Raw genomic sequence first — 27,344 nt, forward strand, 5'->3', positions numbered from 1 at the left:
AACAGTAACTACGGTAGTTCAGCCTTCTCAGCACAGAGCGCAGAGATGTCGGAAAAGACCTGAGCTATGTTTATGCTAAAAACATAATTACGTGAATAATAATTTATCTAGTTAAAAATGCATGGTATGAACACTGATCACGACACACTCAGTGCCCATATTCAAATGCAACACAGTTGAAAGAGAAGTATGAAAAAGAAAAATGTTAAATTATAACAGACGAGAACAGATAAGACCTTGGTAGAATAATCTTTTCAGCATTTAATTGCAAGATACATTTTAGATAAATAGCACAAACTTTTACATTCGCTCTGCAAGCAACACTGGATTAGAGAAGGGGAATCTGATTGCATTCTTTCCGTCGTCCCAGAAGATCTACACCTCCCAGCATGGCCGATACACTCTTCCCACCATGCACCTCATGGTGTCCCTTTTGATGATGGCGATGCTCGGGCTCAGGTCTGTTCCGACATCTCTGCGCTCTGTGCTGAGAAGGCTTTCGGGGAGACGAGGGACGCCTCTGTTCAGAGATGTTAGGGTCCTCAGCAGATTGGAGTCAGCCACCACGATGATCCTAGAGTTGCCTGGTGCGGATCTCAGAGCGTTCTCCTCCAAGCTCTCGTTCAAGCTTTGCAGATCTGGCTCCGTGTCTTCAGCTTTGGTCATGGGGATGGCAGCGGTTCTGAAGTAGCACTCGGACAGAAGTGCAACAGTGATGAGGATGGTACCAACGGAAAGCTTCATTCTTGATCCTGAGTGTTTCTTCAGTGGTTCAGCTGCTGTCTCCTGTTTTGTCTTGCAGGCTGGTCTGATGATACTGGCAGCTTGGTCCATTTTTATAGGCCTGCCGGCCATAGTCTGCAGTGTGCCACGTTATCTTTAGATTCATCATTGTCTTGGTTTTTCATGAGTATGTGGCTATTAACAAAAACACAAAATCTCATTGACAACCTGATGAGACCACTGACAGAGCTCAAGTGTTTTGTTTGGTGGAAAGTTGATTAAGCTTTCCTGCAACGTGGCTTGGTGTTCAGTGAGTAGACTGCAGGGTTCCACTGAGTGGGCATCATAAGAGGGGATGTAATTTCCGAATCCTCATACTTTGAAACAATATGAGAGGATTACAGACCTGTTGAAGAGTCCAAGTTAATAATAACTGTTTTCTCATTAAAATCACAACAAGTCATCAAAAGAGGCTCTAGCCCCAGTAGCTCAAAATAAAGATCAACACCCAGCAGGAGGTTTTATATTTTTTTATTTGGAAAAGTGCTGCTGATTCATGACAATGTTGCGGGTGTTTCAATTTGTATCAAGCATCATGTCAGTAGAGCCTTAATGGAGCTCCTGCTGGTAAATGCTTTTTAATATAAAGAACATCTATACATTCATTATACTCTGAGTAAACTCACTGAAATGAACCACATTTGTTGTTCATTGAAAATATTCACTGACATCGTGGCAAAACAGGTGATGTGATACTTTGGTTGTTGCATTTACTACTTATTGCATGACGTCTAGAGTCCTTAAAGTCCTAAAACATCAAAAATCTTACTGAGCCAAGGTAGTCATACAAGACTGTGTACTTAACAAATGAGTAAAAGATTACTGACTTTAATCATGCCATGATGCCCTTCTTTTGAATGAGTATAAATATACAATACATTCAGTTTATTACAGAATATTCTAGTGCATACAATATAAAAAAAATGTTTACCACCTATCAAACATGGCCACAGGGTGGAAATATATTTCTTTAAAACATTTTTATTCTTGAGAGTAAGACTAATGTCCTAGTTTAACCTGTTTATACATCACAATCTCAAAAATACCGTCTTGATAAACCAAAATTCCAAAACCAATATCCAATATTCTCCTATTCTCAAATACATTCATATGCAGTCTGTCAGAGTTTAATCTTCCATGTCTAATGTACCAGGTCTTCCCTTCTTCTGTCTTCTGATTTTTGGTCTACCTTGAAAACCCAAAGGATTTTTAAGACGTCTCTTTTTAAATCCCTCATTTAAAAACACAATAGTCCCAGAATTGTTCTCAATAGGATAATCAACTTTTTGTGTCAGTTGAATTCCACTTTGGTTTTAAATAAGACAGTAGACCCTCTTCCAGCCATTTGACTGGCTTAGTCATTTTCTATAATCAAAGGCCAAGTCACATTGTACTGCGGAAACAGAAATGTCAAAAATAATTGGAAGCAAGGCTGCTAATAGGACAACTAACAGAACAAGAGAATCTAAAGAATAAGATTATTCAGCTGTTCAAAGTCTTGGGCATTTTTCTTTCATATCAAGGACCACAGAAACAAACAATTAATAATGCAGAACATCCTGAGCAATAAATATTCTCCATAAATGCCCTATGTACATTTCAAACTTCTTTGCAGAGAACATCTAAATGTATCATTTAGTGGCCAATTAATTATTCTTCCCATTGCCCACATTGCCCTCCCCAATAATGAAATGTATGAAATACAAGATGATGCTTATCTTCCCATTTTACATCGTCCTCCCCGAATATTATATAAACATTAAAGGTCCATTTAAAGTGAACCACTGTATAGTTCCTGCATAATTTCCCTACTACGAGTGTGTCCATAGTCCACACTCGTTTGATTATCTACCAAAGAATCATTTCCACTGAGGTGAGCAGAGACAGCAACTGTAAAACAATAATGAGGCTTGGAATCATGGGAATAATGTTTGAAAGGCTGGTTTCAAACAATAGACCCAAAACAGGAAAGCAGGAACAAGGTGGGTGGATTTTACTACTAGAAGGTCTGTGGGCTCTAAATGTTCTTTCCTCTTGTTTTGGGGGATTTTGAACAAGACTAGACCACATTTCCTCTCCCACAGGGTGTTTCTGTACATGGTAATATGACGAAATGAACTTTCTCACTTAAAATAAATGGAGAAAAAAAATCACAGTTGATTGATTGTGCAGATGTACTGTGAGGTGATATTTGAATGACTAGTTTGCTCTTAGTGGGATCATTTACAAAGATTCTGTTATGGCCTGCCCATGAAACAGGAAACACATTATTCTCTTGAAAAAAAATCTTATATACGCATATCTGTCACAGATTGAGCCCGAAACAAAGGTAAATTTTTAAAACAGGTTTATTGAATAGATGCTGATGATGGGTGTAAATGTGTGTTACCTAATGTAACATTTGTAGCTTTTTATCCTGACCATGATGCATACAATCTGTGGTAAAATAAATAAATAAAATACATAAATAATAAAGTTTTTTTTCTAAAAGAAGAAAAATCTCGCATATGTAAAGAACAAGTAAGAAGTAATAAAATGCTGGTGGACGAGTGATAATCTTCCAGCTGTGCTGAACTTCTGTTCTGTGGTGAATAGTAATCTTAGCAATCAGTCTAAGTATTGTTCACATATAGTTTGATCTCGACCTGTAAGAATTATGCTTGTTACACACAAAACTTTTTTTTTTTAATCTTTAAAGAATCCATAAAGTATCCATAATTGTGCTTTGTTTTCATCTTACTTCCTAGCTTACACTTTTTCATCTTAATATTACACACAGCACTTCCATGATTCATTCATTCATTTTCTCAGATCAACTCGGGTATTACACACAAAGCTGAAAAGACCTGAGACTCAAAATAATAGATTGGGATTTGGGACCTGACCTGGGGGGTGTTCCATAAAACAAGTTTACCAAATAAGGCAGGCTTATTTCAGTTAGTCTGACTTATTGTCACTTGATTTGGCTCAAAATAAGTCAGACTAACTGAAATAAGTCTGACTTATTTGGTAAACTTGTTTTATGGAACACCCCCCTGGACCCAGGTGATTGTTTAAAATATGGACCTTAATCTGTACAGGTCCAGGGTCCTCGGGTTCGGGTTGGACCCATAAAGACCTCTTGCTTCTGTTACTGTCTCCCACCACACAGATTCAGAACAAGGAGTGTCTGTTTAAAAGGTTCATGTATACCAATTCTGATGAGGAGGAGATTACAGTTTGGCGTTTCTCCATTTCAGTACTGTGAGTGACTGCTGGCCCACTCTTCTTTCACCCAGTGGAATTCATTTGCATAGTCCAAAGCACAGAGTTAGAAAATGTTCTGGATGATTTACTGGTGCATTACTCACTTACTAAACCACTACCAGAATGCTTTTGGCAATGTTCTGAACACATAAAGTCCAAACATGATGTAAAAAGATCAAACTGGCATGAATGCATTAATTTGTCTGTTAACAGTTAAATTAGTGTAAGATGTTGCACTACACATAGCTGCCACTGAAAATGTTTATTTTAGTAAGTATGAAATGTATTGTATTTTGCATCAATTTCAAGGTTTTAAAGCATATAGTATGGACTTGAATAGATCCCTGTGGCCTTCCTTTGTTTCATCCAGTGCTGCTGCATCCTGAGGTCCTGAGGAATTTTTGTGGTGGTCACAGGCAAAAACCTTAGGAATTAGTCTCTTTATGGGTGAAAGCCAGAAACCGCATGTGAACCATGAAGCCCTGTCTTTCACGGGCTTGATACCAGAGGTCTTCTTGCCCTATAAGAGCTTTCTGGATGTTGTCCTACACTGTTAAACATTGCAGAAAAAAAAAACAGTCAAATTTTGACAGCATTTGATGCTTTTTTCCATTAAAACAGTGCATTCTGGGTAATATTTGTAATTTTTTAATAAGTAGACTGCTGCTATATATTGTGTTTACAACCTTAAAAATTGACACTCAGAGACTGTTTCAAATCACACCCTACACCCTCATTCACTATTCCCTAAGTTTACTAATATAGTCCACCTGGCAGAAAGAATAAAAACAAAATAGAGAATTTAGCCAATGACGAACAGATGCTAACAAGCAGAATCACTGATGGAAAGAGAAAAAGACAAACACAAGAACTACAACTGAATTCAGCCATAGCCTTAGATGATACTGAAGATTTAAACAACTCTACAAACAGCTTTATACATTACTAATCAGACTGACTTTATTTCTGTCAGACATCTACAAAATTCTTATTGAGAATCAACAGAGGTTTAGATAATGATTTATTGTTACATATTCTTTAATACATCATGACATCAACCAGTGTTGTGACAACCAGATAAAAATAATTTTAAAAACAGTTTAATTTAAACTGCTATGTCATTTACACTCAAAGAAAACCAATCAGCACATGAATCTCAACAATCTCAGTAAGTAAAAAAACACAGATTAGTCAAAGAATCAGAAATAAAAGAATGATTGTTTTTATAGTACCAATCTAAACACCAGACTTTGCTATAACAAACATGCTTCAAAAAGACATTGTTAGCATTCAAAGGAAAACAGTATTAAAAAGTTAAGGTTCAAAAGCCCAACTTAAGTAAACACTTATCTCCATCATGGTAGTGAAAAACTCTAAACCTCAATAAGATCTTCTGGGGATGTCTGACAAAAATAAATTCAGTCTGGTAATAAGTGAAGCTGGTTATGCTGTTGTTTAATCAGATCTTGAGAGATTTAATGTCTTTTATTTTGGTTCATCTAAGGATGTGGCTGAAGTCAGCTGTACAGTAGTTCTTGTGGTCCTCTTTCATTCAGTGATTCTGCTTGTTAACAGTAGGTATTCATCACTAATGCACAATCATCACTTAATCACAAAATTATCTCATTAACTTCAGCACTGATTCAATGTTACTTTAACACTGTAGTGTGGACACATAAGTGCTCATTTAAAACTGAGGATTTCGCTGTGGGGTTTAAAGGGTTAAAGATGTAAGATGAAAAAACAGCATGAAATGTAATTTAACAGCAAAATACTGTAGAAATTTTCAGCAACAATTTTGGTAGAGAAACAGTAATATGCTGGTAACCAGGGCTGCCAGTAGATTACTGTTAAGTCAAGGAAAAAACAATAATATACTATAAAACGTAACATTAACTGATAAGGAGAGTAAATATTAGACTGAACTGTATTTGTGTTATTGCACAAGAGAGATTTGTTAGTTTAATTTAGTTTTGTTTGTCACCACTGTGAATTGTTTGAATTCAGATTGCAAGATCTGAATTGTAACAAACCTTTTTTCACTGTTGCAGTCAGAGTTTTGGAATGTGTTATTCACCTGGTAACCACCCACAACACCTTAACACCAGGTTTTGCACACGCAAAGCCATTACTCACGTTTTCTTCAAAATATATATATATATAAAAGCTCTTCTTTTAACACTTTCTTTGAACTGTCTTTTAAGCATGTACTATTTACTTGAGTCTTTTCTTAATCATATACGTATTCTTATGTTTATTCTTTATGCTCAGTAATTCAACAGCTTTATTTCAAGAGCTCTGTGTATGCACAGATCTGGCATTTGGGCAGAGTTTTGTACAACAATTATTTTAAATTACTTCAGATCCTGACTGGATTACCCAGAACTCAATGGCAAGTCTGATTAAAGTTATAATGGCAGATGTTGATTGAGTCATGGGGATTGTTTGGGGAAAATCCTGAGTGAAAACCCTCACAGTCATGTCCTGTACAAAATCTCTGTCCAGTAATGCTTGATTTGGCTTGACAATAAACAGAAATATTACTAGATGCTCTATGGGGCTTAATATGAACTCTAATTGGGAAAAGAAAGAAAAAGGAAGCAGGAAGCTGATAAACATGCTGGGTCTTCCCTTGACTGTTGATGGAAAAAATAATCAGCCTGGAAAAAAAAAATCTGTGACAATGTGGAACTGAATCATGATGACAGATAACCTGCACCAATATAGAGAGAAACAAAACAATAGCACCAAGATATAGCTTTCATTTACTTGAAGAAAATGGAAAAATGTCTCTGAAGATGAGGTTTGCAATGGCCTCAAACACTCTATTAGTCTTCTAAAATTTTCAAAATATAACTTCTAATGCACCGAATCTTGTCACAATGTGTATATAGTACAAGTGATGCTTATTAACTATTTAAAAAAAAACGATCCCACAAATGAATGACATTTGTGGAGAGAAAAAAAATCTCACCTGCATCACATTTTACATATTTGCACTATTCTGTAATTTTGTAGTGAGTCCTTCAGGTTGTTTTTACAAACATCATTTGAACATCATATAAAACATAATTTCTCTCACATGGAAATGTTTCTGTGTGGAAAAACAAAAACAATTTCCATGATTTATTTGAGATATTACTACGGTTTTAAAATTCATATAGTCTATGGCAGAGTACATAGTGTGCACATAAATACACTTTTTGCCTCAGGACACTGTATTAACCTCCTAAAACACCCTAGCAACCATATACTTCATATAATCATTGTAATTTATCTATACTTGACCCTTAAAGAGCACAGTGTATTATAAAATTATACTGACTCCAAATGTTTATAATGTTACAAAGGCTTTTCATTGCAGAAAAATGCTGGTCTTTGCAAATCAACATACTAGAATGATTTCTGAAGGATCATGTGACAGACTGGAGTAATAATGCTTAAAATTTTGCACAAATAGAAAGCAGTTGTTTTGAAATATTAGTAAAAATATTTCACAATATTACTGCTTTTGCTGTATTTTGGATCAAATAAATGCAGGCCTGAATTTCGATATTTTCACTTTCAAATTATATTATAATTACAATAATTATTTTTTATCACCAAAATAAGATAAAAGAAAAAAAAACATTTTTAAAAACATGTTTACTTTAACATGTATGTAACCACATAGCAACCACCCAGAACACCCTAACAGCCTCCTAGAATGCCCTGGGAATCATATATCAACACCCTGGCAATGCCCTTTGCATGATGTGATTTGCAGGGGCAAACACTAGTCACATTTTCTTCTGAAAATGTAATAATCTAGTTCAAATGGTTCATTTGTCAAATAGATTGTTAGTTGTGGAGGTTTACAGGTACTGACCCCTGTGTATCAAGGCATGTTATGGTTACTGTTGTTACAACAGCTCTCAGTATGTTTAAAAGAGTGTGTTTCTCATGTGTATGTGCGTTTGTGTCCTGGGCAGGTGTTTGTGGGTTACTTTTTGGTTATTTGAGGACAGCTGCAGGCCATATGCTCATAACAGAGCTGTTTCTACAACTATAAATTGAGGATGGAACAGTTGAAGAATTTTAACCATGCTCTGTTTGTCTATATCCAACTGGACTGTAACCCTCCCTCCATTAAACATAACTGGAGCAGGGCTCTGCAATCTGTTTGGAGACCAGAATAGTTAATGTTACAAATTATAATGTATATTTTAATAGTGTCACTAGTGGCATCAGATAACTTGTTGTATTCATCTCCACCAAAGTAATATGACAACACATGCTAAATGCTTGCATAGAGTATATTTTTTAAATTAAAACACAGACGGTTTTTAGTATTCAACCAAATTAGACAACACCAGTTTGTCTTTCTCAGTTCTTCTCACTCTTTGCTTTCCCTGGCACCCTGAGCACTTACAGACCGCTGTTGAAGGTGTTTGTGTGCAATAGAATCGGCCCGTTAACAGTCTTACCGCCACACCTCACCATCCCGAGCAGAGAATAGAGTCTCGGAGGTCGTAGACTCTGCTCTGAAATGTGCACACCAGCTGACTATACCAGTAGCTGCCAAGCAAAACACAAGACCCTGGCTCAGGGGCCAGAGGAAAGGCAACTTAGCCTCACTTGGAGAGGAGACAGTGCTTCTCACATAACCTGAGCCACCACTCGGCCCACGGCAGCAGAACTTTGTTAAAACAACACGAAGAAGCCGGCTGCACTGTCGTCCGGGCTGAAGTGTTATTCCAGCTAGCTAAATAATAGAGCTCCCTTCTTCGTGTGATGAATAGCACATATTAACAGCCAAAAATTCTATTATGTTCCTGAGATCCATGCGCGGCACTTTGCTAAAAGCCATGGAATGGATGGAAATGAGCAAACTCATTCTTTTACGTTGACGTTTTATTCACTGTCAGATCATATCTGAAGACACAATATGCAGCTGTGTCCTTCAAGGGTGAAAGAAATTTTTAAAAGTTATGTTTAAAGGAAGTATTGGAAGTGTCTTGACAGCTCCTAGTATTTTTCTCGGCTGGGTTAGGGAGCATATTTATTGATACCACAATAATAAATGTGTCAATTCTGACATTTCAAAAACAATGAAATTGTAAAAATACTGTTGTAAACATGGTGCAAAGTAATTTACATAGTAATGCTCTGCCTGAGAAGGTATCACAGTGGTTTAGTGAAGCAATAAAATACTGTTCCAAGTTTCAGGTTTTCCAGTTTGCTCAATAATGTTTATGTAACCTTCATTGGTGAAATCCAGAGACTCTAAAATCTCAAAAAGGAGGCATATTCACAATGAAATGTCCATTTACATCGAAGGAAAATCGACTTAAAGGGTTAGTTCACCCAAAAATGAAAGTTCTGTCATTAATTACTCACCCTCATGTTGTTCCAAACCCATAAGAACTTCATCTTCACAACATAAATTAGGATATTTTAGATTAAATCCAAGAGCTCTTTGACCCTCCATAGACAGCTAAGAGTACTACCACATTCAAGGCCCAGAAAGGTAGTAAGGACATTGGTAAAATAGTCCATGTGACATCAATGGTTCAATTATAATTTTATAAAACTACGAGAATACTTTTTGTGTGCAAAGAAAAGAAAACAAACAACTTTATTCAACAATTCTTGTCCTCTGTGTCAGCCTAGCATCATTTTGGAGAGTATCACAACGCATGCATCTCGTAGCTTCATAAAATTAGGATTGAACCATTGATGTTGCATGGACAATTTTTTCGATGTTAAACATCAGAAAGCTCTTACTTTGTGTTTCAAACACAAGTGAAGGTCTTAAGGGTTTGGAACAACATGGGGGTGAGTACTTAATGACAGAATTTTCATTTTTGGGTGACCTAACCCTTTAATACTTAACAGGTTTTTGTTCAGGACAAATATTTGGGGGAGTTGTGAGTGAATCTACAGCGCTTTCTTCTACCTTCAATACCACGACGCAGCAAAAATGGCTGGACACCATGGACTCAACATAGTAGGCCTACCAGAATTGCTTATTGTACAAAAGTAAATACATTTTTTTAAATCATTCTTTTGTAGAAGAATGAATTTTTGAAGATGAAGAAATGTCACCCTTATTGTCTTTAATGGAATGTGCCTAATTTAACACTTACCACAACCATAGAGTTTAATTAGACTCATAGCCTTTGCTGTCAAAAACAAAAAAGACTGCGAGCCTATTTAGATATCCTTACTATAGTGAGGAATAAAAAGATACTTGTGAAATGCTCTAATTCGTTAAATACCTTTTATTATTTTTTCTCAAAATAAAAATTTAAATCATACCTACTGTTATTTTTTCTCGAAATTAGGTTTGCTTTAAACCAACATTTGGATTTACTGTAATAATAATCAAAAATAATTTATTTTTTAAAACCCAAAGATTATTTATTTTAAAGACCATGCACAAATATATGGTTAGTAGCATTTTATTATTTGGATTTAGAACAGACCTGTAACCAAACCGTGGTCCAGTTTAATTTGGTAGCATTGTGGCATCAGCTTACATCACCTGGAAACCAGCTATGTTCCAAAACAAATATACCAGCTTAAGATGTATTCACCATCAAGTAATCAAATTATAAGCAGTCAATGCTAACCATATGAACTGTGACTTTTGGTCAGACATTGTTCTGGATGTAATGAAAGCAGGAAGCAACAGATTCATTCTGGAAACAAAACATTTTTGGAACAAAAACCCTGTTTTGTATAGAAGACCAGCTGATCTGAGTCATCATCTGAGTCCAGGCCGAGACCTGAGTAGGTTGAATCAAGGCTGAGACCTGAGGAAGGTCTAAATTAAGTATGAATAAGCTTTCTTTTGTGGTGAATGAAGCTTGGTTTCATGTCAATGTCACACAAACCTCCACAGCATGTACACACATACTGTTCTTTGGTACAGAGATCCGATAGGACAGAGCAAATCAGCGCAGACCACAAAACGCAACTGCAGTGTTGTAGTACTTCAAGACTGGAGTCATGAGTGAATCCAAAAGCTCTTGAGTCCATGGCAAGACCAAGACCATGAAAATTCGAGGCGGACTCAAGACACTGTCTGAACTTGAGTACTGTAACATAGCAAAAAATGTCAAGTCATATTTATTTAAATAGCATTTATGACATGTATTTACAGTGTAGACCATGTCAAAACAGCTTTACAGTAATGTTAATGTTGCAGAATTCATCAGTTATAAAACAAGCTCAATTTTAGCTGTGATTATTTAGCACATAATTAAATTCAATGGTGATTCAATTCAGATCAATAACAGTGTTGATGTTACAAATTTAATGTCATCATCCATCTTAATTCAGTTCAAATGTTGTTCTCATCAGTGCAGTTGAATCAATAGCATTACTATTAAATAACTGTTGTTTTAATCCCCAACTGACCAAGCCAAGGCTTTTGCATACAAAAAAAACTTAAATTCACTGTCAATAACGTAATCCAGAATTAATTCCACACAATTTTAATAATGTTTGCTGAGGCTCAGTCGCCACAAACTGTACAAGTACTCTGATAATCAACCACAACACTAGCATCATGGTAGTGAGTTTTGCATGGACAAGTACCACTCACAATATCTTCAGAAAATTAAATTATTATTTTAAATGATCCATTTATTACTGCTTATGCACTGCTCTGACCCCATTGTATATTCAAAATAATTACAACTGAGATAAAGGATTACATTCTTAGTGTTATAATGACGACGGAGATGAGGATCCAAATGCAAGCTTTATTGTAAGATCGTAGTTAGGGCAAACAGGGTCGAACACCAGCAAACAGGAACAAACAGGGCAAGACAAAAGCGTAATCCAGTGGTTCAGGCGAGGGTCGAAATCCAGATGGGCAGTCCAAAGTAACGAAAGAAAACAAACAAACAAACAAGGCAAAACTATGACTAGACTAAGACTTTGGAAACAAAACAAGAATAAACTAAGAAACTATGAAACACGGAAACAAGACACAGAAACAGGGAAATTGCTTGGTAGAGTTAGCTTGAGAAAAACAATACTTCACGCCGACTGTTTGGCATGGTCTGCCTAAAATGGCTTACAGACAGGAAATAACCAATGAAGCAGCAGAGGGAGCAGTAACAGTCACAGAGAGCTTGGATAGCCATGGCAGGGTAAACAGTTCAGGAGGCCATGGCTGATCAGGGAGCTTGGGTAGCCATGGCAGAGTGGACAGGAACAAGAGGCCCTACAGCAGAGCAGGAAACCATGGTGGTGCAGGGAGAGCAGGAACCTTGACAGTAGTTGAGCGGACAGTGAGCTCAGGTAGGATGGTACCCCCTTCTGAGGATCTGCGGCTGAAGCCGCCTCCTCAAGGGGTTCCGCCGAAGACGCCACCTGCATAAGAGGTATAGGCGCAGCGGACACGTGGACAGACGAGGCCTCTAGCGCAGACTCGCAGACAGACTCTTGAACAGACGAGGCCTCTGGAGCAGACTCGTTGACAGACTCATGGACAGACAAGGCTTCTGGAGCAGACTCGTGGGCAGATGAGGCCTCTAGAGAACAGTGTGCAGCCCACACACTTAAAATGGTGATTGCCATCACAGTGCAGTGGTTCGTGGGATGCCCATCGGGTTAGAGGGCGTGTGGCTTGGGAGTGTAGGCTCTGCGTGGCTTGGGAGCGAGGGCTCTGGACGCTCGGGCGAGACGTGACTTGGCTCAGGACGCTCGGGCCAGACGTGACTTGACTCAGGACGCTCGGGCGAGACGTGACTTGGCCTTGAGGGAATGGCTGTGACTTGACTTGGCGTGACAGGAACGGCTGTGACTTGACTTGGCGTGGCAGGAACGGCTGCGACTTGACTTGGCTCGAAGGGAACGGCTGCGACTTGACTTGGCTCGAAGGGAACGGCTGCGACTTGACTTGGCTCGAAGGGAACGGCTGCGACTTGACTTGGCTCGAAGGGAACAGCTGTGACTTGATTTGGCTCGAAGGGAACAGCTGTGACTTGACTTGGCTTTGAGGGAACAGCTGTGACTTGATTCAGGAGGCACTGTAGTGTCTTGATGTGACTCTGAAGTGCTGCTGTAATTTGCTTAGAATCTGGAAGCGTGGGGTGTCTTGACTCGACTGAGGGTGTGAAACTTTGTCTTGACTTGGCTCAAGGAGTGCTGTAATGTCTTGACTTACCTCAGAACGTGCAGCTTGGCTTGGCTCGGTAAGTGCAGCTTGGCTTGACTGAGGATGTGCAGCTCGGCTTGACTCAGAAAGTGGGGCTTGGCTTGACTCAGAAAGTGCTGCTTGACTTGACTCAGGAAGTGCAGTGGTGTGTTGGATTGATTCAGGAAGTGAAGCTGTGTCTTGACTTGACTCAGGATGTGAAGCTGTGTCTTGACTTGACTCAGGATGTGAAGCTGTGTCTTGACTTGACTCAGGATGTGAAGCTGTGTCTTGACTTGACTCAGGAAGTGACGCTGTGTCTTGACTTGTCTCAGGATGCGAAGCTGTGTCTTGACTTGACTCAGGAAGTGACGCTGTGTCTTGACTTGACTCAGGAAGTGACGCTGTGTCTTGACTTGACTCAGGAAGTGAAGCTGTGTCTTGACTTAGGAAGTGAAGCTGTGGTTTGACCTAACTCTGAAGGAACAGCTGTGACTGAACTTGGACTTGAAAGTACACCTGCAACTTGACTTAGTACAGGGATCACGGCTGCGACCTGACTTGACTTTGCAGGAACAGTGGCTGTGATGTGACTTGACTTTACAGGAGCAGCAGCTGTAACGTGACTTGACTTGGCAGGAACAGCAACTGAAACTTGACTTGACAGGAACAGTAGCTGCAACTTGACTTGACTTGACAGGAACAGTAGCTGAAAGGACAGCCATGATAGATGCAGACTCAGGATCAGAAGGCATGACCTGAACTGGTTGTGGCTTGGCTGACGTGACATGAGCGGGCGCTGGCTTGACTAATGTGGCTTGAGTGGAAGCTAGCTTGGCTGACGTGGTGTTAGCAGGTGCTTTCTTGGCAGGCATTGACAGTAAGAGACTGACTGTTCTTGCTGACAGCAGTGGTGGGTCCTCCAAGCTGGATATTAGTCTCCGATGAGCCACGGAAAGATGAGGGTCTGATGCTGCAGCCATCATTTCGACAACAGACTCGGGCGTGGCGGCCATCTTGACAGGGAACTCAGGAACGGAAGCCATCTTGGCCGGGAACTCAGGAACGGAGGCCATCTTGCGTGCAGACTCTGGAAAGGCGGCCATCTTTGCAACAGGCTCTGGAAGGGCAGCCATCTTGTGAACAGGCTCTGAAAGGGCGGCCATCTTGTGAACAGGCTCAGGAAGGGCGGCCATCTTGTGAACAGGCTCAGGAAGGGTGGCCATCTTGTGAACAGGCTCAGGGCCAGCGGCCATCTTGTGAACAGGCTCAGGGCCAGCGGCCATCTTGTGAACAGGCTCAGGGCCAGCGGACATCTTGCGCTGTGGCTCAGGGCCAGCAGACATCTTGCGCTGTGGCTCAGGGCTAGAAGACATCTTGCGCTGTGGCTCAGGGCTAGCAGACATCTTGCGCTGTGGCTCTGGGCTAGCAGACATGACGTGGGGCTTGTGATGTTTGGCTGTGATTTGCAACTTGGTCACTGACTCCTCGGAAGCGCCCACAGTGAATGAGGAGCCAGTGACCGACAGAGCAAAGTTCAATAATTCACAGAGTGACCCTCGAGGACCACAAAGTATTAGTATTGATTTCAGTGGTCCATTGAGTCCATGGCAAAAAAAAGTCTATGAGTGCACAGTCCGGGAAATTAAGAGTGGTGAACAATGTCCAAGAAATCCTGAATGTGGTCCTCGAGGGGCCGATTACCTTGTTTCCTGAGAGCAAAGTTGATGACTGGGTCCATGGTGAACTGCTGGTGGATAAAGCTGCTGGATCCGGGGTGGCGAAGTATTCTGTTATAATGACGACGGAGATGAGGATCTAAATGCAAGCTTTATTGTAAGATCGTAGTCAGGGCAAACAGGGTCAAACACCAGCAAACAGGAACAAACAGGGCAAGACAAAAGCGTAATCCAGTGGTTCAGGCGAGGGTCGAAATCCAGATGGGCAGTCCAAAGTAACAAAAGAAAACAAACAAACAAACAAACAAGGCAAAACTATGACTAGACTAAAGCCCCATTCACACTACACGCGACATGCAGCGACTAAGCGACGCGATCCCATTCATTTCAATGGAGAGCCGGCGATTTCCGGCGACGAGAGCGACAGCGGCCGTTGGCGACCGGATGTGGGCGTGTCCAGCGACGCGACAAAGTTCAGAATCTCTAAACTTTATGCAAATGAAGAGCGACTTTCGGGAGCGACAGCCAATAGGAAAGAAGACGACAGTGCTCGTGATCATTCTCCTTTCAGCTCCAGCAGTGATTGTCCTGTTTTATATGACATGTCCATGCCCACATACAAAAATAATGTCAACTGCATTAAAATGAATTGTAACCTGCTTGTCTTTGTTTCTAAAGTTGCTTTGGATAAAAACATCTGTTAAATGACGTTACTAAGCAACCAGTAATGAGAACGCCCACTAGCGACCTCATCGCCAGCCTCTGGCGACATGCAGCGACAGAAGTCGCGTCTAGTGTGAACGGGGCTTAAGACTTTGGAAACAAAACAAGAATAAACTAAGAAACTATGAAACTCGGAAACAAGACACGGAGAAACAGGGAAATTGCTTGGTAGAGTTAGCTTGAGCAAAACAATACTTCGCACCGACTGTTTGGCATGGTCTGCCTAAAATGGCTGACAGACAGGAAATAACCAATGAAGCAGCAGAGAGAGCAGTAACAGTCACAGAGAGCAAAGGCTCCCTCTGCTGGCCTGGCGTAACACTTAGACTAAAACAGCATGTAAGAATGACCAAATTCACTACAAAACAGCTTCTGTAAGAGGTGAATTTATGTGTGTATGTGTGCATCATTATACCTATCCATGTCTGTCACACAAAACTGCAGAGCATCTAACAGGAAAAGAGGAGGGGGTCAGGTGATGAGACTTAATTAGCATCTGATCTGTGTGTCTATAAAGCAAAGGAAGAATTAATTAAGCTTGGGTAAATCTGATCCCTGACCAAATCCTGCCAGTATGAATGACCACACATAAGACGCACTGTGAATTCTGGGTGGGGAAATGTTGTTTTAAGCTCCTGGAGCAGTGAGTGTTAGAAATGGTGCAGTTTGAAAAAAAAGTCTTGCACATACTCTTTGGCTAATAGACATGCTATTTTTAAACTGGGCCAAATAGTAATGCGTTGTGCTTTGGGAGAACCTTGTCACTGGGAGGATCAATATTTTGAAGCTGCTCAGGTGCCCAGAGGTAGGTGTTTGGTGCGAGAGATTAGGAAAAACTTTGACAACCCTAAGTTAGATAAAGGCATGGAAGTCTAGTTTGGATGTCTTCTATTACAATACACTATCAAAAGCTTCACAATACATTTCTCCTAGAAAGGCAGATAGCATGAAAAAGAAACACCAGCTTTATTGTTGAAGTCTGCAGTGCAGACAAAGGAAAGCACAACCTCTGATCAATACAGTTCACCATTTCATTAGGAATTGCATCAGCATTTCCATAATATGTTTTAATTAAGTAATTTGATTTAAATGTTTTAGCACAATACTGTTTCCTCCTACTGGTGAAAGCTGGAAGTTGGAAGCCTCTTTGAAAGAAATATTGATAAAACTGTGGACAATCCCAGATCAGATTTTTAACCTAAAAGTTTAGCTTAATTTGAAGTTTAAATTCTTTTTTTCTTCTTTTTTTTTGGGGAGACAGCAATCAAATCCCTAAATGTCTAGTCATTTGGAAATCAGATTCTGTATGTTTAAGATCTTCAGAGTTGAGTCAGAATAGTGGAAATGCTACTATTTTGCATTAAATTTTAATGTAAATCTTTCCATACAAATTATATTTTTAGCATAAAACAATAACTTTAAAAACTATTAAAAAATAGTTTGTTTTCAAATTTAAATTAGATTTGGCCCAGAATTTTATTGTGGTCTTTGAAAGTTCAGAATAAGATACAAAAAAAATTTAAACCATGAAAAGGGCTTATTTGATCTGAATTTTAGATTCTGTGTTTTGTTTTCTTTGTCTCAGTCTGTCTATGCATTTATACAGTAAGCTTGAGACTTTGGTAACTATTCTAACCTCAGTTCAACAGTCTGGAGCCCACTGGCTTGTGGTTTTGGGGATGAGTTCAGAGAAAGTTCTAATACATTCAGCATAATGTACAACATTAAGTTACTGTCTGAAAGTGACTTAACAGAATGCACCAGTTCAGCTTTCTCCAAATGTTTCCCAGATTCCTGGATGAAAGTCCTATCCATCCATCGTTTGGGGAAATGCCTGGTGACATCCTACTGAGTGATGTGAAAACTGATCCACCATACGCCTATGATTACATGTCTCATACAGATGTAGCATGTAGAGTACAGACATTCAGATTCTGGAACACAGATGAGGATAGACAAATGTGACCATTTAACGGAGAGAAATTATCCATTTGACACAGTTTATGGTGGTCCCAATGCAAATACTCTGTTTCAAGTTGTTTGTTTGTTTTTTGTTTGTTCATTAATTCATGCTAGGCTACTTGATGAATGATTATATTAAAAACAATTTCTGGAAAAAGAAATATCTTCCCTTACCTTATCACATCTTGACTAACTTAAGTTTAATTTTATAACTAACGTTTTATGTATCCTAATTAAGCACAATGACAAAATGAATACACTCACACAATGTATTTTGGTTTACATAATATTAATAAAATTGTAAATATAATAAAGTGTAATAAATGCATGCATCGTTTTGTAAAGTTGCAAAATAAAAATAAAAATAAAAACAAAAAGTGTAAATTGATATTAGTATTACAGAAAAAAGAAAGAAACGGATAGTGGCTTTTTTTTCCTCGAAAGAATGCAAGCTTTGTTTACGTTACCATGGTGAAACGCACAAGCAGCGCTCTCAGGGTCTGTACAGAGTTGAGAGGTGTAAGCAAAACAATTAAATTATTTTACTGAAAGTCTCAGACTAAACCAGGTTGTTGCCTATCAAACAAACAAACAAACGTGAATGCAATGACTTCAGAGGTTAAAGCGGAAAATAAACCGGGTGGAAGGTGTTTACTGGGAAACTGGGTTGAGGAGGTGAGTTTTACACAGTGTGTTTAAATGATCCTACCGGTTGAAGCTTAGTAAAGTTTTGCTTGTAATCCTAGTACACCTATAGTTACAGTATGAACGCTTATATTCTTATTACACTTCACCTTAACAATGACGTTACACATTTTTTTCACGCTCTTCAGAGGGCTACTGCATTACTAGACAGGACCGGGCCTAGATCATGTGTTCATAAGTACGGTCACACAGGGATTCTTACCATGGATGTGGCTGCTACAGTAGAGGGGACCAGTACATTTAAAGCTGCTTACAAATCCCCTAAAAGTCTTGGGGTGCGACAAAAAGGTAAGTTACAATAATACAGTGCTTAAATATAAGGATATAAGGATTTATAAATTCATAAATGAACATTTGCTGAAAAACGACACAGCTTATTTGTTTTTTCAGCTGTTTGACAGTTTGCCTCTATGATGCATGTAAATTAGAAGAACATTGTTCAATATGTCAGCAAAAAAAAAGAAAGAAATATTTTAAAAACATTAAAACACATGTATAATCCACAAATGTAACACACAGTAAAAATGCAGAATTGGACTGATGGGGATAGTGACAGTACTGTCAGCTAACCCAGGGATTTAAAATGTATTTTACGTTATTAAATTCGCTGACTTATTAAAGTTAATTATTAAAATTCCTTTTCGTTCTTCAGCGTATATAGTACTCTACAGAGGTCCTTTCAAATAAAAGCCCTCTGTTCTTTCTGCTGCATAAATCTTTTTAATAAACTTAACTGTTGTTTTCATTTTAGGAAGACGAGCTGAACTTTTGGAAAATGACCTCATCAAAAGAATAAGGTAGCTAAATAAACAAGCATTTATTTAAAGTTTAATGTTTAACGACCTCATCGAGTGTAAAACACGAATGACATTTTATGATCCTCCCACATTTCTTGTTTCATGTGTCAGTAGAGGAAACAGTGGGAGAGGAGTGATATAAGAATGTTTGTGTCATGGTTAGATTCATAGCTCAGTTAAATCATTTTAATTTTTAATTATCATGCAACGTTCCACTTCATTTTTTAAACATAAGACAAGTGGTTGCAATATTGTTTTTGTTTTTTTTTTCAAATAAAAGAGAGAGAGAAATGGAAAAAATATCATTATGAAGTTAGACAGTACCTCATAGCCATAGAGCTAGTATAGGCGGGTATATGGTGAGACAAATACTGTTTTACTTAAAGGAACACTCCACTTTTTTTTGGAAATAGGCTCATTCTCCAATTCCCCCCGAGTTAATAAGTTGATTTTTACCGTTTTGAAATCCATTCAGCCGTTCTCCTGTTCTGGCGATATCACTTTTAGCATAGCTTAGCATAGATCATTGAATCCTATTAGACCAATAGCATCGCGTTCAAAAATGTCCAACAAGTTTCCATATTTGTTTTATTTAAAACTTGACTCTTCTGTAGTTGTATCGTGTACTAAGACCGGCGGAAATGCAAAGCTGCGAGTTTCTAGGCTGATAAGATTAGGAACTACACTCCCATTCCAGCGTAATAGTCAAGGAAGTTTGCTGCCGTAACATGGCCGAAGCAGGCGGAGTATTATCAGAAATGATTTCCCAGCTAGTTTAGCATTTGCACATGTGCTGCGTGGTATTACTGCTCCTGCTTCAGCCTTATTACGGCAGCAAACTTCCTTGACTATTACGCCGGAATGGGAGTGTAGTTCCTAATCTTATCAGCCTAGAAACTCGCAGCTTTGCATTTCCACCGGTCTTAGTACACGATATAACTACAGAAGAGTCAAGTTTTAAATAGGACAAATTTCGAAACTCGTTGGTCATTTTTGAACGCGATGCTATTGGTCTAATAGGATTCAATGATCTATGCTAAGCTATGCTAAAAGTGATATCGCCAGAACAGGAGAACAGCTGAATGGATTTCAAACCAGTAAAACTCAAATTATTAACTCGGGGGGAGTTGGAGAATGAGCCTATTTCCAAAAAAAGTGGAGTGTTCCTTTAAAGGAGAAGTTCACTTCCAGAACAAAAATTTACAAATAATGTACTCACCCCCATGTCATGCAAGATGTTAATGTTTTTTTTTCTTCAGTCGTTAAGAAATTATGTTTTTTGATTTCTGGATTTTCTTCCATATAATAGATGTCCACGGTGCCCCCGAGTTTGAACTTTTTCAAAATGTTTAAATGCAGCTTTAAAACGCTCTAAACGATCCCAGCCGAGGAAAAAGTGTCCTATCTAGTGAAACAATCAGTTATTTTCTAAAATAAAATGTACAATTTATATACAGTACTTTGTAACCGCAAATACTCAACTTGGTCTAGCTCTGCGTGAACTGTGTATTCTTGTTTATGACAGTTAGGGTATGCTGAAAAACTCCCATCTCATTTTCTCCTCCAACTTCAAAATCGTCTTACATCACTGCAGAAGTACCGACCCAGTGTTTAAAAGTGAACATGCAAAGAAGGTCAAACGCCCTTTACAAAAAAAGGTTAAACAGTGATGTAGGGCAAGGGTTTTGAAAGTTAAAACTCAGGGGCACCATAGATATCCATTATATGGAGAGAAATCCTGAAATGTTTTACTCAAAAAACTGAATTTCTTTACGACTGAAGAAAGTAAGACATAAACATCTTGGAGGACAAGGGGGTGAGTGCATTATCTGTAATTTTTTGTTCTGGAAGTGAACTACTCCTTTAACTTCATAGAAAATTAATTTATCAACAGGAAGTTAACATTAAACCAATTTAGCTATAGTTTAATTTATAAAAATGTCCCCATTCAAAAGTTTACATCCCCTTGATTCTTAATACTGTGTTCTTACCTGAATGATCCACAGCTGTGTGTGTTTTTTTTTTTTTTTTTTTTGTTAAGTGATAGTTGTCGGGAGTCCCTTGTTTGTCCTGAACAGTTAAACTGCCTGTTGATCTTCAGAAAAATCCTTCAGGTCCCACAAATGCTTTGATTTTTACTAGTCTTGTAAGCTTGGCTAGTAATGTTAGAACTTGGCTAATAAGTTATAGCGAACTATCCTACTGTCAATCACTAACGTTAGAATACACTTTTTGTAAAGGAGAGGTATCCATGGACTTCAACAGTCCCGACTTCGTCCCTTCTGTCTTTTCCTACTCAACCCAGTGTGAAATAAACAAAAGCAATGCAAAACTTAAATATTAGAGGTAAATATTGTCTCTTTAGTTGCTAAGAGGGATTAAATTGCAGGCATCAGAGAATTTATGGCAAGTAATGTCACAATGTCAACGTGTTTGTAAAGATAATTTGTTAGACATTGATCGTTTTTGTTATGTCTGCATTGTGTTGTGAAGCCTGTTGAGGCATGCTATATACATGTAATTTGCACTTGACATGATTTGGGTACATGATTAGCCTACCTTTATGGCAAACGGATCTCTCAGACGAATTTCGTTGAATAACCGTTCTTATCGTTGGGTGACAAGCTGTTGTAATATGCGGTAAACATTTTTAAAATAGCATGTAATCAAAATAATCTATAATATTTTAGAATCGAACTGTTTTGTACCGTATCCGTGTAATTTCCTATTCGTAAACGCTATGTCTACCGGGTTTTCTGCAACCAAGATGCGCGCACATCCCGGATGTTTACAAACAGATAATTGGTCTATAGAAATGAAACTTGGATATATTTTTGAATAGTCAATGTGCAGCTTGTGTTGCAGTATAGATTTATTGTCCCCTGAAAATTACTCAACATACAGCCATTATTGTCAAAATAGCTGGCAACAAAAGTGAGTACACCCTAAGTGATAACAGCAGTATGTTGTTTAACCATGCAAAGCCACATGTCCTATTCATCATCTTTATGTTTTTGTCTGCTTGACAGGACCATACAAAATTGTGTATCTTGTATTAGAGCAGTTGAAATTAGGTGCTTTAAAGGGATAGTTCACCCAAAAATTTTAATTTGATGTTTATCTGCTTACCCCCAGGGCATCCAAGATGTAGGAGACTTTGTTTCTTCAGTAGAACGCAAACAAAGTCTGTGAAAGAAACTGAACAGTATTTATATCATTATTTAACATACAGCTGTCCTGAGTGTGTTCACAACAGCCAGTGCGTGACGCATCAACATGATCTGCCATAATAGATGCACGCGCAGAAGCAATCTGTCACTCATTGTTTACACAGTGCATAGCGGCTAGTCAAAATGGTAATTACTTGTTCTTATACTACGGGGCTGTTAAAGTCCCCATGAAATCAAAATGAAAGTTTTTTGGCGTTTAGTATGAATATATTAGCCTTAAAGGTCCACTGAAGTGCCTTGAAACATGCAGCGTTATTCTATGTGGTGACGTACTTTTAACTGAAACAAAAACATATCACTAAGCCCCGCCCACTTATTTTGAAGAGCCAATAGCGTTCCATTAATATCTGCTCGGGCCAGAGCCGTTGAGCTCGGTAAAGCCGCATTTGTAAGCTTATGACAGCAGTCTAATAAATTACCCCATAGATTCAATATGAAACTCTTGCTAAAACAAAATAGTGATCATAATCATGCTGAGGCTGTGTAGTTTAATACATGCCGATCGCACATATGAGCGCATATGATCTGCTCTGTGTTATTGCGTCTCTGTGTAGAGGGCGGGACACTACGGACTCTAGAAAGCATTTGATTGGTCAGAACGTTTGATGAGAAACCGAAGTGCACGGTGATATCATCAAAATCGTTGATTCATATTGGCGGAAGTGACGAGACAGTAAGTTTTGAATGCCCATATCTTGTAAAAGCGAATTTTGTATGTTTTGAAGCACACTAGCTTATAGATAATCTTATGGCTAATATATTCATACTAAAAGCCCAAAAACTTTAATTTTGATTTCAGGGGGACTTTAATGTTATCTATAAGCTAGTGTGCTTCAAAACAACAACAAAATTTGCATTTACAAGATATGGGCATTCAAAACTTACAGTCTCGTCACTTCCGCCAATATGAATCAACGATTTTGATGATATCACAGTGCACTTCAGCTTCTCATCAAACGTTCTGTCCAATCAAATGCTCTCTAGAGTCCGTAGCATCCGACCCCCTACACTATAAATAGACGCTGAATCCGCGGCTGAGATTGTTCACTTGTTTACAGTGTTAATGTTTTCTGTATGATGAATGGCATGTAGTGTGCAATGTAGGCGATAGAGAATGATTCAGACAGTGTGAATTTGCTTTCCATTGGGGCAAATGAGGTCTGGTTTTACGTTGTGTCACGCGAACCGCGGCAGCACGCACAATCTACTCCTGACTTGGCTCCGGTCCAGAGACGCGATGGCACGGAGCAGATCATATGCGCGGTCAACATGTTTTAAACTACACAACCTCAGCATGATTATGATCACTAGTTTGTTTTAGTAAGAGTTTCATATTGAATCTATGGGGTAATTTATTAGACTGTGGCATTCATAAGCTTACAAATGCAGCTTTACCGAGCTCAATGGCTCTGGCCCAAGCAGATATAAATGGAATGCTATTGGCTATAGGGAAACGCACGGCGAACAGTTCCAGGCAGCACTTGACCGCATTACATGTCTATATCACTTCGCCACATGATTTCAGTTATTTCAGAGGTCCTTACAGCCTAAAACAGCAAAATAACCAAAACCCACAACGACACTGACCAAACAAATAAATACAGTAAACAATATGATAAAAACGACAAATTATTTTCATGTTTTTGCCACAATATTCCGTTTCATTATGTACGGAAAGCACATACTCTATTTCTCAAACTCTCTCCCTTACAGACGCACACACATACAGTTTGCACACACGTTAGCATACGCACTAATGTTGTTAGCGCTGTTCTGATGATTACCAAATTAAAAACTACATGACATTTCTCACAAGTGAGGTAACAACAGCGTGGTCTTGAAGAAAATGTACTTAAAGTTTCACTATTAGTAAAGGCGGTGCTGCCAGTTACTTCTGAGAGACACACAGACTTGAGAGAGGTAATTCACAAGCTTAATCTCTCTCTTCCTCTCTCTTTCTGTCTGTCAAACTGTCTAAACTTCATTATTAACTGCATTAGTTTGCTATCAGCGGCTCAAGTGTCCTTACTAGGTCTTAAAATGATTTGGAATTAGCAACGAAGGCATTGAATGAGCTGCGTAAGAAATTAATCCTATTCACAATAGCGTTTTAAGGACAAAAACCTGATGAATGTCTTGAAATATATCATCTGATCGATGTCTTGGGGTGTGGTAACCGTAGTATATCCTCAGTAACGGACTTTGGTCCGTTGAATTCTACGAAAATAATGCACAAAGTGTCGTAGCCGTATCACCACCTTGGGTGTACATTGTTTTCTATTCAATTATTCCTTACGTATCCTGATTGTGGCAACCGATTAAAAACTAAAAGATTACATTTCCTTGTGAGAACTCATCTGGGAATGTTGACTTTTCACAGACTACATTGCCAGAACATGTTGACGCGTCACGCGCCGGCTGTTGTAAACGCGGTCAATACAGTTGAATATTGCGTTGGATCAGAGGTAAGTAAGATCTTTATGTGTCTTAACACCTCAATGTATCGTCACGAGCAGCAGGGTTTAATTTGGTTTTGTCTGTGTATGTTTTTTTTTACTTTTAAAGCTTTGGTGCCTATTGACTGCCATTATGTGATGACAGGCTGCAACGGTTTGAGTTAAAAATTTCTGTTTGTGTACTACTGAAGAAACAAAGTCACCTACATCTCGGACGCCCTGGGGGTAGCAGATAAACATCCTATTTTCATTTTTGGGTGAACTACCACTTTAAGTACAATTGTCTCATATTGACCACTGGATGTTTAACATGGCATCTCATGGCAAAGAGCTCTCTGAGGATTTGAGAATTAGAATTGTTGCTGTCCACAAAGATGGCCAAGGCTATTAGAGGTTCAGTAACACCCTGAAACTGAGTTACACTACAGTGGTCAGGGTTATACAGAGGTTTTCCAAGATGGGTTCCATTCGGAACAGGCCTTGCAAGGGTCAGTCACTGAAGTTGAGCACTCGTTCTGTGCGTCAGGTGCAGAACCTGGCTTTAAAAAACAGATGCACAAGTGCTGCCAGCATTGCTTTAAAGGTTGCAGAAGTAGAAGGTCAGCTTGTCAGTGCTCAGACCATACGCCGCACACTGCAACAAGTCAGTTTGCATAGGCGTCGGCCCAGAAGGAAGCCTTATCTGAAGCTGGCTCACAAGAAAACCTGCAAACAGTTTGCTGAAGACAACCTGTCCAAGAGCATGAATTACTGGAATCATGTCCTGTGGTCTGATGAGACAGAATAACTTGTTTGGCTAAGATGGTGTCCAGCATGTGTGGCAATGCCCTGGTGAGGAGTACCAAGAAAATTGTGTCTTGCCTACAGTCAAGCATGGTGGTAGTAGCATCATGGTCTCGGGCTGCATGAGTGCTGCTGGTACTAGGGAGCTGCAGTTCATTGAGGGAAACATGGATTCCATTATGTACTTTATATTCTGAAGCAGAACATGATGCCTTTCCTCCAGAAACTAGGCAGAACGGGAGTTTTCCAACATGATAACAATCCCAAACACACCAACAAGATGACAACTGCCTTGCTGAGGAAGCTGAAGGTGATGGGGTGGCCAAGTATGTCTCCAGATCTGAACCCTGTTAAGCACCTGTGGTGCATCCTAAAGCGGAAGGCGGAGAAGCGCCGTGTGTCTAACGTCCAGCAGCTCCGTATAGAGTGGAAGAGGATCCCAGTAACAACCTGTGAAGCTCTGGTCAATTCCATGCCAGGAGGTTAAGGCAGTGCCAGATAACAATGGTGCTAACACAATATATTGACACTTAGGGTGTACTCACATTTGACAATAATGGCTGTATGTTGAGTAATTTTCAGAGGACAATAAATCTATAGTGCTATACAAGCTGCACATTGACCACTCTAAAATATATCCAAGTTTCATTTCTATAGTATTGTCCCTTGAGAAGATATACTAAAATGTTTGCTGAAATGTGAGGGGTGTACTCACTTTTGTGACATACTGTAATTGTAACGTATCAAGGCTGAGTTGGCTCTTCCTCTATGTCAGATCGCTGTCACTTTGAATAAATGTTAGACAGACGTGCCTGCATATATTTCAATCTGTTTTGTTTCAACCATCTGTTGATTTAGATAGACTCCTTCTACTTCAATTAGTCATAAGTCATTACCTCATCATCTCCAGACATCATAGTGATTGTTTATTTTGCAATATTAAAAAAACATTTTCAAGCAGATGAGCTTTATTAAACATCTAAAATCAATAACGGAAAATCATTTCTTTAAAAAACGTATTGGGCCTGCAGCAAAGATGGCAGTATGCAGTTAGAATACTTCTAGGATAAACGTGTCATCTGAATAACTGCCACTAAAGATAAACAGATATCTCTCTCTGGTTATGTTAGAACTTCATTAAATTACAAATACCAACCAACTACACAGCTTTTTAACCTAACCTAATCTATTTTATAGTGATCAGATGCATGCAGAGATGAACGCAGAGCCTCCAGTCCCTGAATTGTGCTCTGTGACCAAAGCAGACTACAACGCGGAGGGCTTTAAGTCTGTCCTTGCACCACTGACCATGGTCTCTTTCTATTCACCATAATGTTTAAATATAATATTTGTGTGTGTGTGTGTGTGTGTGTGTGTGTGTGTGTGTGTGTGTGTGTGTGTGTGTGTGTGTGTGTGTGTGTGTGTATTGGTGTGGACATTTTCTTTTCCAAGTTAATCTGTTTGTCTCCTTCAGGATCATGATTACACAACTGAGCAGGCCATCACATTTTGGAGTGATAACTATCAGAAGATTCAGGTCAGCATCTATAGTGAGGTTTCAGTCAGTATGTTTATTTATTGCAGCACTGGAGTGGGTTTACGAATAATGTTTTCTTTTTACAGGGTGTGACAGCAGTTAAAACTAAGGATCATCCATTTAAAAGAAATGCCACTTTCAGTACACCAATCGGTGAACAACTAGATCAGCTCAACAACACAGTGCTGTACCCATTAGAAAATGAGGCTTTGTGATGAATGTAAAAAATGTCCTCATTTGATAATTTCTCCTGTCTTCATTCATGTTTTCATTTTAGCTGAGTTTATAACCAACAATAAAGTTGTGTAAC

At 39.0% G+C, this 27,344-nt stretch overlaps 2 protein-coding genes across 2 annotated transcripts; one reads left to right on the forward strand and one right to left on the reverse strand.

Annotated features, from left to right (window-relative positions):
- Positions 1–296: 296 nt before the first annotated feature.
- On the reverse strand, positions 297–791 carry pmchl (pro-melanin-concentrating hormone, like). Its single transcript, XM_073841363.1, has one exon. It carries the CDS (start codon positions 742–744, stop codon positions 376–378), a length of 369 nt encoding a protein of 122 aa, XP_073697464.1. The 5' UTR covers positions 745–791; the 3' UTR covers positions 297–375.
- A 16,603-nt stretch (positions 792–17,394) lies between these two features.
- Positions 17,395–27,344, forward strand: spag8 (sperm associated antigen 8). The gene is made up of 7 exons (XM_073840023.1): positions 17,395–17,481; positions 18,085–18,201; positions 18,360–18,519; positions 18,983–19,028; positions 26,695–26,809; positions 26,972–27,034; positions 27,121–27,344. The coding sequence occupies exons 1-7, from the start codon at positions 17,395–17,397 to the stop codon at positions 27,247–27,249; spliced, it is 717 nt and encodes a 238-aa protein (XP_073696124.1). The 3' UTR covers positions 27,250–27,344.

Source organism: Garra rufa, chromosome 5 (genome assembly GCF_049309525.1).
Source record: "Garra rufa chromosome 5, GarRuf1.0, whole genome shotgun sequence".
Taxonomy (NCBI): Eukaryota; Metazoa; Chordata; class Actinopteri; order Cypriniformes; family Cyprinidae; genus Garra; species Garra rufa.